This window comes from Lates calcarifer, linkage group LG23 (assembly GCF_001640805.2).
Source record: "Lates calcarifer isolate ASB-BC8 linkage group LG23, TLL_Latcal_v3, whole genome shotgun sequence".
NCBI classification, from domain to species: Eukaryota; Metazoa; Chordata; class Actinopteri; family Centropomidae; genus Lates; species Lates calcarifer.
In genome coordinates this window covers 4,915,665-4,927,370 of record NC_066855.1, presented here as the reverse complement: position 1 = coordinate 4,927,370, position 11,706 = coordinate 4,915,665, and the positions used below count along the sequence as shown (strand labels likewise).

General features: G+C 38.1%; 1 protein-coding gene across 1 annotated transcript; it reads right to left on the bottom strand.

The window, feature by feature from the left end:
* Window positions 1-3,077: 3,077 nt before the first annotated feature.
* si:ch1073-13h15.3 (inactive all-trans-retinol 13,14-reductase) lies at window positions 3,078-10,080 on the bottom strand. The gene is made up of 11 exons (XM_018666304.2): window positions 9,762-10,080; window positions 8,118-8,300; window positions 6,822-7,063; window positions 6,534-6,729; window positions 5,952-6,149; window positions 5,736-5,855; window positions 5,488-5,626; window positions 4,979-5,088; window positions 4,570-4,736; window positions 4,281-4,440; window positions 3,078-3,978 (listed from the first exon to the last, which is right to left on the bottom strand). The coding sequence occupies exons 1-11, from the start codon at window positions 10,063-10,065 to the stop codon at window positions 3,809-3,811; spliced, it is 1,989 nt and encodes a 662-aa protein (XP_018521820.2). The 5' UTR covers window positions 10,066-10,080; the 3' UTR covers window positions 3,078-3,808.
* Between the last annotated feature and the right edge of the window lie 1,626 nt (window positions 10,081-11,706).

Genomic DNA, 11,706 nt, shown 5'->3' with positions numbered 1-11,706 from the left:
TGGGAGGCTGCAGCAGTTCAATGGGGAGGAGCTCCAACATCTGGAAAAGACGGAAAGCTGGCTGAAACGCAGAGACAAGAGCCCAGCAACATGAGTGCTCTCTGAGCCAATCCTGCTGCTTCAATGTTAGCGACTTTACTGTTTGCTTTGTGTAAATAAAAGCTTTCAGGTGGCAGTGTTGATGGGGTGGTATTGAACCACAACCTCTGCAGAATTAAGTTCATTTAAAAGTGTCCATCTGTTTGTTGGAGAGTGTGAGACAGAGCGGTCGACAGAGTGGAAAGAGTGGACTGCTGTTGTTGAGATCCGACCCCGTGGGCCTCTCCTGATGTAAGAGCATGTCTAAACATGTGGGAGCTGCCTGTTGGAGGAAAAAGGAGGAAGGGGGTTGAGGTTTTTGCTTGGGCTGGTCAAGGAAAACTCATATTCCCCTTCAGATCTGCCTATTTGAGGGGACGTGACTTGCTATCAAAAATAGGGATATCTCTCTCAGTAAAATAACATTTATTCTTCATTTTCTGCTCTCTGTACATACTCAGAACAATATTTTGTCACTGGAGAGAGACAAAGCACTAAGCATTTTAAAATGGTGGTGGTCTCTTATTATTTTAAAGTACCAAAACAGAACAGGTATTAAACCTCAGCAAGCTCAAGTGCCAGCTATAGTCTGGTGGGAGATTGGTAATTGAGATGATAATGGATAACAATAAAAGTAATAATTTATAGATGAGTAACAAGCTGTCAATGTGAACAATTCCTAGGAAGCTCAATGTTGATGTATATCCATCTTTGATATAAATACTTTGTCTCCTTTATCTTTCTGTAATTCATCAGAATGAGCCAACCACTGGACAGTTTGACCACTTAACCTTCAGGATAAACACTGCATGGAATCTGGACCAGTATCAATGTATCACCACCTTTTTGATATTTAATTAAAAAGTGAGTAAGTCAGTCCTAATAATCACAAGGTTATAAACCTAAGCACTTATACTGTAGGAGGAAGACAAATATATCTCTTAGAATCTGAATCTGCAACCCAAATGTTGTTCTTAACAAATATCTTTTTACTAATCTGTAAGGAACTGATTAATAAGTCATTAACCATTAATAATGCCATTTTACTTACTTATAAACACTTGTATGTAGTAGGTATGTGTTCTATTCTAAGTAGCACTAAACACATTACAGTTGAGGGTAATAGGAGTGTCATTAGTTTTGCAATTGTTTGATCATCAACCAAAGTATTTGGACAAATTAATATTTAGACCAAATGTTGGTGGTAAATTAAAAGTCAGAAGATCATCAAAGTTACAGTTCATCATGTGGGGAACACAAATGTCAAGAGCAAATTTAATGCCAATCCATCCAATAGTTGTTGAGGCATTTCACAAAAGAAAAAAAAATGTGAACCCCATGATGGTGCTAGATGATAAGTTTAGGAATAACCAAATATGACTCTGGGGACCATGAATATATGAACAAAATTCAGTAGCAGTGCATCCAATAGTTGTTGAGATACTTCAGCTTGGACCAAAGTGGTAGAGCAACCAAACCAACCATCCCTAGAGCCACGCCGCCAGCATGGCTGAAACCAGTGGGTTTTATTTAATCTTTACTCACAGTGTAGTTAAACTGCTTTAGGTGGGTCTGTTTATAGCTTTGTGAGTCAGTCAGAGCACAGCACAGAAAAGTAAGAGTTTCTGTAGATGTCTCTTTTATTTCTGGTGAAGTAGTGGTGCTTTATCATACCATGGTAATTATACGTTATGGTCTACTGAACTTCCAGCCAGCAAAGTCAGTATAATTAACTTCTCTCGCTCCCATTTTGCTCCTCAATCTTTGAGCTTGCCTTGCCTTGCCTCTTTTTATTCTTAAGTATTGGTAAAAAAAAAAAGGTAACAGTAGCAAACATGTACACTACACTAAGCAGCAGCAGTGACAGAGGGAGCTTTCCCTGGGTTTGTACAGCAGAGGGATGGAGGTTAACAGAGTGAGAGAGGCACTGGCATCCCACTGGCTGCCTGGACAGAAGGGGCATTCTTCTCCTCGGATCCCCCCGGTCGTCTACTACAGGCCACAGTTTGTCAGCCAATCTGTCCACCGTTTACTGAGGAAATGTTCACTTAGTGCAGGAAGTCTGAGGTTTCCCCCCATGCGTTTGATTTCAGAAGTTACCCAAATAACACCAGGGTTATAAGCCAGGTCAGAACAACATAGGTGGGAACTTAAGCCACAGGGGTTTTACAAAATTAGTTCACCAGTAAGTGATATATAAATGGTTAGTAAAAATAGTCACTCAGTACACTTGATGCTATAATATGATTACTCTTGGTAAATTAATGATATCATTTGTAATATTTGATTTTGTAGTATGATCATATCTATAAAGTTAGGCTCCTAGTGATTATGATATGTTTTATTAACGATTTCATGTTGGCAGTTAATAGCATTGTTAAGAGAGGGAATCTTGGAATTTGGTTTATCAAGTTTATTGAACATGTACAATGAAAAATGCAAATATAAATTTTGAACAAAGCAGAAACTAAAAAGGAATGTTCCACATTAAGAAAATAATCTGTGCATACATCTCAAAAACAGGCATTAGATAATCTTTAAAAATCTTTTTTTATTTTATTTATTTTTATTATTTATTTTAGAAAACTGTACTAATGATTAGGCATTTGTTGATACTTCTTAGTTTCAGAATAAATTGGCATAACATGAGTTGAAACACCATAATACAATAAAATTGTTCCACAATATAGCAGAATTGAAGATCATGATATACTTAAATACAAATGTAAAAAACAGAGCAACAGTATTTCACAAAGATCAGTAAATAAGATAATAAAATAAAAGCTTTTTGCCCATGATCATAATGAGAAAACTGCAAGCTTATATTAATATTATAATTTTAAAGATACCCAAGTTCGTAGTAGGCTAAACATATAATTTCCTAGAAGATGCTGCAGAGTTACAGTGCGGTATTCAGTTTAGAAAATGCTGCAATTCATTTACTACTAACTCACTACTAACTTTATGAAGTTACCCTCCTAAAACCAACCTGTAAAACGTACTGAGAAGATGCTGCAGCAACAATCCCACTAAAAACAAAAACAAAAAACAAAAAATTTGACAATATATTTCTAGTCTTGTTTTACAACTCCCATGTGAACGAACCATTCTAATCTAGATTATTGTTTCCAGTGCTCCATGTTAACCCATGCTACACATAGTTCATTTTACACGTTAAGATAATTCATGACTAGCACAGGCAACAACCCTAAAAGCAAAAATCTGAACAAGTAGCAGTTCTAAATGTAAATGGGAGCTAAATATGTTGCAAAAATACAGATTTTTAATGAGTGAACCAGTTGTCTGTATACTGGTTGCTCAAGACCAGGCAGTTTAGTATGTTAGCATAGACCATCAGACTTAATGATCTACCAGGAACACATGGATTATTCTGGTTCTCAAGATAAAGTTAATCAAAAGACTCAATTTGTGTGATGCCTTTAGCTCAGAAATTTTAAAAACTAATAATTTCTTTGCTATTTGTGAATTTATGTAATTAGATTTTTTTGTTTGGGGGACAAAAAAGGACATCACATCTGTTCCTTGTAACCACCACAAAAGTGCACCATGGGCGTAAGTATGCATAGACATAATATTAGTCACATAGAGCAGAATTGGAATACAGTGGTGGTGTGTTCCTCTGAGCTTTTAACAACAATCAAGGGTCCTGTTGCACCAGGTTTGTGCAGTTTCATTAATGTCCTGCAGGGGAAGTGCACTCACTACGCGCTCACTGCAGTTTCTTCTTAGCCAGCTGGGCCAGCTCTCTGGCTTTCCTCCTCTTCAGCTTCTTCTTGAGGATGAGCAAGTCGATGTAGACAATGTGATCTAACACAGTGGAGGCGCAGAGGAGTCCACCATGTAGAGCTCCTGCTATCCCACAGCTAAACACGTCTTGGCCTAGAACAGTGAGACACAACTTGCTGGATGAGACAAGACTACCTAGAATCTGCACTCAGATTCTTGTCTGAGTTTCCCTCTAGATCATGATTCCTCCGCTAGTTATAAAGTAATAAGTTATAAAATAATAGTTTCTTCTGTGTTGTGGCTTTCTTACATTTGTGTTCATTCTACCTCAAGTAAATCAATCCAAGGGCTTGTTGAGACATTTCTATGCCTGTGACACCTCCAATCACAAAACACAAAGGGCTTACCGGGCCTGCAGAAAATTTTAATGTAAAATCCTTGACCAATTTTCATACCTGAGATATAGAGGTTTTTCACGGGGGTGTTGCACCTGTTCCTCGCCACAGCCTCAGCATGGAAACGGTCCAGGTTGTGCTCAGCGGAGTACATGGCTCCACGCTGGGCACCCAGGTAGTGCATGTTGGTCAGTGGGGTTGCCACATCCTGGAAAACCAGCTGGGAAACAAGTCACATACAGGTTATATTGGAGTCCGTATTTAAACACATGAAAAAAGCATGGACAAACCACAGTAAATGTAAAATGTTAGTATATGTCCACAGACAACTGACACACAAAAAATCTACCTTGTCTTTGATTTTAGGGAACAAAGTGCAGGCCCAGTCAAAGAGGTTGTTAGCAAATCTCATTTTGTAGTCGTGGTATTCGTCACCCCTTTTGCGTACAACTGTGTCCTTCCATTCCTCAAACCACTCGTACTTCACCATGGTCAGTATTGTCATGCAAGATTTTCCTGAGATGGTGAAAAAAAACAAGACATCCCATTTAATCTGTGTAGACCCTCAAATGTGTTATTTTATGTCAGATTGTATCTAAATTGACAAAGATAAGACAGTATTCTAGTAGTACTATAGCTTGAAAACATGTTTTGTTTGTGTACAACCTTTCAATCTTTAATTTAGCCCATTCTTTCTTTTCAGCATAATGTCTGTTAGTACTGTTATTGTGGAAACAGTAGTGGGGTTTTGTTTGTACCAGGGTGTCTTATTTTGGCCTCTGGGTCTTTGGAAGATGGCATTGTAATGAACATCATGGGAATGTTGTCCGGTGCTTCCTCTTTGCTCAATGCAAAGAAGTCTTCCATCCTTTAAAAAAAAAGAAACATAAAATTTAGATGATCATCTGAAGTCAGAGATTTTTCAGCAGTGTTGCTGAATATAAAAAACCAGACTGATCCTCTACTCCATCTAGAGGGTGATAAAGGAATTCTTAACTTGAATGTTGAATAACTCACATAATGTACAACATGTTTCTTTATTCAAAATGTTCAAGGAATCTTCAGCAACATTTTTTTTCTTCTGGAAAAGATAAAAGCTGACCCAAAAGAAAAATTATAAAGGTGTTAATGTTCCCGGTAGCAAGCCTGCACTGAGGAGTCAGTTTTGCCTCTGTGAATTAATTGCATTGACACTGCTTATACAACAGTACCCCCTTGTGGTTACTAAATGCCCGTGTTCAGTGGGGTCATTGTTCTGCATACTTACGACTTGTCCATATCATTGTTTTTGAACAGCCAGAAGTTAGTGGACACGAGGCCCAGCTCCTCCTCAGTTCCATCAAAGCCAGAGAAGACCAAGAATGATCCTCTGCCGTGTTTCATCATGTTCAGTCTCTCCTGAATATCTGTAATAGCAGAGAGTATAAATCACCTTGCAGCAATTTTTACTGAAGAACAGATAATATGTTTGAGAATCTGTCCATTTAGGTAAAAAGGATTAATTCTGTTGCCCACCGTGTTTGACTTGAATCTCAGGTGGAAGAAGTTTCTGGAAGGTGGTGAAGATGCCACAGTTTGAGACGACCACAGGCGCATGAACCTCCACTTCCTCCTGACCTTTCCTCACTTTCACACCTGTCACATGGCACGGGAAAAGAAGCCTTCAGTCAGTTACCTGGAGAGCATTTAGCCTTTTATCAGGTGCAAAATGAGCTGGATTCAGTTCCTCACCATAAGCTGCCCCCTTCTCGTTAACCAGGATCTGGGAGACCGGGGCTCTGACCAAGCAGTTTCCTCCATATTTCTGAATGGTGCGAATGATGTGGAATGCGATTTCACTGGCGCCACCTTTAGGGTAGTAGGCACCGCGTTTGTAGTGGTGAACCAGGAGGGCATTGATCAGAATGCTGGAGTCCTTTGGAGGCACACCTTAATAAAAACAGAGTAAGGGAAACTTAGTTTAATTGTCTTGCTCCAAGTTTACTCATCCAATGTCATATTATTTAACTTACTGGGTCTATGTCACATCTTGTAATAATAACTAGATCTAATATGAATTCTCTGTCAATTTCAATTGAACCACTGTGAGCATAGAAATTATCAGCACACTGATATGTTTCCCATTGTTTTGGCTCCTTATTGCAGTGGTAGATGGATGTGAGCTGAAACAGTGATTATGACTTTGAGTGTTAATTTTAAGGTGTCTGCATCCATTTCAAATTCAGTGTGTTGAAGTACACATCTAAAACAATAACAAAACTGTACTTTGGGTGAAGCTTGCTTTCTGTTATAGTAATATTTTTGCAGACCCACCATAGAAAAGGTAAGAGAAGATGACGTGGAGATCCTTGTTGCTGGTCAGGGTGTTCACCAAATCTGTTGCACATGTGCCAGAAAGGCGGAAAACTGGGGAGACGAGGTTTGCGATGCCCGACTTCAGCAGGAATAAAGACACCCACTGAGGGATCAGCTTTAAAGTGGCCAGGTAGTGTGTCTTCTTAGCTGAGACCTGTTGGAATATGGAAGAAGTTTAAAAGGGTTTTTAAATGTACAGTTTACACTTTGATCAGACTGAAACGTGTGTCCACTTTCCCTTAGCACCTTCATTATTTTGAAGAATGTCTCAATGGCCTCGGTTTCATCAGGGAATTGCTTCATCAGATGGGCTTTCATCTCAGTTTTACCAGAGAATATGGTGTACTCTCGCTTCTCATCGCCCAGGCCGATCTGGATGGTATCAAAATGTTGATTTAGCTCCTGGAATTCCAGCTGCCCCTCAGAGAGCTGGTCAAAGATGATGCGCAGCAGACTGTTCTCATGGAGCTGACCAATGTAGTGAAGCCCTGGAGAAGAAAGAGTGAGACAGAAACACAGTGCAAAGTTATGTTCTGTATATTCTGAAGGTGCAGTGGCATTTATATCTTCACATCAGGGGAAGAAATACTCTTCACAACATCCACATTGAATTTCCATGTTCATTGTTGTGCCTTTTGAGGTCCTGATCTATAGAAATTCACAGAACAAAAATGTCTCATGGAGACCTCATGAAAATGTATCCTCTCAATCAGTGCAGTCCAAGTATTAACCACAACAACTGAGTGGCAAAGTCAAAGTGGAAGTGCCTGCAGTTCCTTTATGACTGGGTAATGTTGACTCTAAATGTGCCCAAAAAGGTTCGCTTGTAATACAGAGTTTTTCTTTTTTCTTCCATCAAGCTCTTGTTGTAACTGTTCAAAAGAAAGGAAGCATGTTCAAGCCGAAACATTTTGTAGTCCTTATGACCCTATCATATGACAGTTGGATTGTTTGGACTTAGACTGTTGATTGGTTCAACAAGTGAAGCGAAGTTAAGACCAAGTGAATGTGTCTTTTCTTCTTCCAACCTACCGTTGGTTGGACAAATTCAGCGATCTGAAGATGTCACATTGAGCTTTTGAGCATTTTATTAAATAATCTGCACATTGTTGGATAATGGAAATAGTGATTGGCCTTAATTTGGTTGTCCCAACTTGAATCTTAGAAAGCCATTCTATGTGTTCATTTTGAGGAACTGTCAGACGGTGTTGCACACAGTTGGTAGTACAGAAACATTACTTACTACTGCCCTTTATCAGGTTAAACCTTGTACACACTCACCAAACTGCTGTGGTGTGCTGCTAGATATTGTAGGCCCCCTGATAACAGGTCACGCAGACTCTGAATCAGTAAATATCTGTTACAGTGAACAGATTGTTCACCTCATTCATATTGAAGACCTGCTATTGTTGTTTTAACCAAAACATTAATTTGCAACAAATCACAGACATTAGTCCCATTCAAGTTTAAAAAACATCATACAGCCTCTTTAAAAGATTAGTAAATGAAGGTGCTAATTGCATACTTCACAAGTCTTCTTACCAACATCAAACTCAAAGCCTTTCTCTATGTAGGTGTGGCAGCAGCCCCCTGCCTGGTCGTGTTGTTCCAGCACCAGGACTCTCTTCCCTGCTTTGGCCAATGTAGCTCCAGCTGACAGACCACCAATACCACTACCAATGACAATGACGTCCAGATTCTGGGGCACCTTGTCAAGACTGAAACCTGGATAGGGACACACAGATGTTAAGATGGTAAGATTGATCCTTCTTCTTTTTTTAATTGTAAATGTTATCACCACCAACTGCTGAAACTGAGACATCAAAATGTGTTACACAATTGGGTTATATAATCCAGTCTGAAGGTTGCACTGAACACCTCTCCTGTCATAAATACATGGCTGTTGAACTATTTCCTGTATCTATGTTCTCATGTCGGCAAAAAGCAGTAGATTAGACTGTTAAAATAATCTTCGCTTCATTATCTAATTAAGATATAACACAGACATGAAAAGCAGTTACTGTACGTTTGGTAATCTAAACTCCGAGTTATGACACAGTAAACACATGATTTAGATAAAACTGCATCAGCACAGCTCACAGTGAATATCATTTTTAAAAGCATTTTACGGAGCTTACTTTTAAATACTTTGAGCTTTCAGCTGTAAGTAGTTTAGCTCTAGCTTTATTTATAACAGTTCCCAAGACTCATGGAATTTGTGTCAGTGGAGCGTTTTAGTGTTTAAAAGACCATATTGAGCATAATTTGGAAGTTTTAAATATCATAATACAGATAGAGAGAACACCTTATTATATTATGGTGTAGTTCATCTCTTAGGATAATGGTAACACTTGACCCTATTGCATTTGTAAGCAGCATATAAATATGTAATAAATGATTCATTAGTCACTATGATGTTGTTGTAAGCAGCTATAAGGATATTTTAAATCTTCATTAATTTATAGTATTGTTAACAATTAGAATTTATAATATGCTTACATTATACTTTCTGATTACATGTTAATGAATAGCACTTGTGAATGCTAAATAGGGGCACTTAAAGTAAGGTGTTACCACAGAAATATATATGACTTAGTTTAACATTAGCTTAGCATAAAAACTGGAGACAGAGAAACCAGTAGACATTCTCAGTGCAAAGGTAAAGAAAATCCACCTACCAGCACCTGTACAGCTCACTAATTAGCATGTTATATCATTTGTACAAACAAGAAGTGTAACAGTTAACACCAGGAACAAAACCTCCTGTAAACTTCATCTGAATTTCATCAGAAATATTCACAAAATCAAAACATATGTGAAATGAGTATAAATGTAGTTTTCAATTGAAGACTCTTTTTCATGGCATGCACTTTTTACTTATATGTCATAGGATGAAAAGTACAAGTGTAACTAATAGACATTCCAGTTACAGTAACCTGGTACTGTATTGGGCATGTTGGCTTACTGGGACACAGAAATTGAATGGCTCATCATTAATGTTATTAGTTACACATCTTTGCTTTTTCAACTATGACATAACAACATGTTTGCAGTGGAAAAAGGTCTATATTTTGATTATGTCAATAGTAACAATAGTTTTTGCTCTTTTTTGGCAGAATTGGTGCTTTGGTAAGGGAGATAATTTTGAAGTCAGCATTCAACAATTTTCAACGTCAGTAATTTTACCTTGCTTGATGACTTTGTCCCGCTTCTTCTGATCAAACTCACGAGGTCCAGGAGGTCTCACTGACTCCAGAGAGAAAGGGCTCGGTTTCCCAAACAGGTACCAGTAGGTGCCACCGGCCCATATAATCAACCAGACCAAGAAAATCAAGAGCCACATTGTGGAGATGTTCAGATCACTGTGGATGGTCTTCAGCAGAGTTTTCACAGCAGCAGCTCTTCTGAACACTGCTCCTCTCACAAGGTTCCTTTTATTGTTACGCTGAGTGTCAAAGGTCCAGAGAAGAGGGGCAGGAGTTTGATACATAACTCTATTGGTGTTATGACAAGTTATAAAGATAAAGTGGTGAAAGACCTATTTTTCTCTTATGATAACGGTGCATAGATCACAGTAATGATGTGCCAGCTGACAGACAGTTGCATAGATGTCACCAAGAAATACCGTCATTTTATATATACACTGAATATTTGAAGGGTATTCATATTTTCAGATATATCATATTATATTTATTATTTATTATATTTCACTTGTTTTTAAAGAAAAAATTCTTAAACCACTCATAGAAGCACTGTTCTATAAACTGTGTAAGGAATTTGAATAATATTTGAAAGTCACTGGCTATAAAGTAGGCTTAACAAATAGTTAATTTTGCCCAAGCAGACGACTAGAATTCACACTATGGTTGTAGTCTAAATCATTGCAAAGAGTTTATAGAAAACTTACATAGATTAGATATATTCTCAATTACTGGATTATCATTTATCTGATAAGGCAATTAAGATAAAGAATAAGCTGTGGACAAGTCATTCTAGACTTTGTGTACAGCGTCTACTTTTATGTCTTTACAACAGTACAGCTGAACAAAATCACTGAGTTTCAGCATTTCAGGTCCTATAAGGACAAAGTTGGTGTCCTTGAGGACCTTTTCAAAGACACAAGACATTTCAGTGTCTAGATCATTAAAAAAACAATAATCAATTGTTCAATTGAAACAATAGTCTATATTCCCAAATATAGATTTCTTCTGAAAGAGGATAACAAACATAAATCCAAGGTCTTGTGATCGATGTGATGACAGAGTTTTCTTAACCTACTATCATTTCATGTAATCCATGTATGGACTTTGCACTGACGTTATACACTTATTCAGTTGACTTTGAGCTATTTAATCTGCAGCTACAGATAACATGAACCACAACAAAGCAACAAGCTGTTAATGTTAGACCCAGTGAATATGAAATTCAATGTACATAACACTTGAAACTGGACTCATGGAAGATATTTTGACTTTTCATACTGTAACAGATGAAGCAGTTGTCTAACTAATAACTTGAATTGGTGGTAAACTTGCTACTCCTGAAGTCATTCCATCAAGCCATTAGTAATGTTTTATTTATATAAGTGATAGCAGATAGCATGATAGCCACCATGAGAGAAGTTTTTGAAGTTTCTTGGTGTTCAGCCACAAAAACAATAAAATGAATAAGCCCAAGCCTATATAGATTTTATTTTTTAATCCACTGATCTTACCAATTAAATATATTTAGATTATTTTAATCAATTAATAGACTTAGACTTGACTTTATTGATCCCTTTGGGATGACTCCTTCAGGGAAATTAAATAATGGGCCAATAATTACAGTTATTTATAATGTTATTATACAAGGCGGCACGGTGGTGCAGTGGTTAGCGCTGTCCCCTCACAGCAAGAAGGTTCCGGGTTTTCTGTGTGGAGTTCACATGTTCTCCCAGTGCCTGTGTGGGTTCTCTCCGGGTACTCGGGCTTCCTCCCACAGTCCAAAGGTTAATTGGTGACTCTAAGTTGTCCATAGGTGTGAATGTGGGTGCGAATGGTTGTTTGTCTATATAGGTTGGCCCTGAGATGGACTGGCGATCTGTCCAGGGTGTCCACCCTGCCTCTCATCCAATGTCAGCTGGGATAGGCTC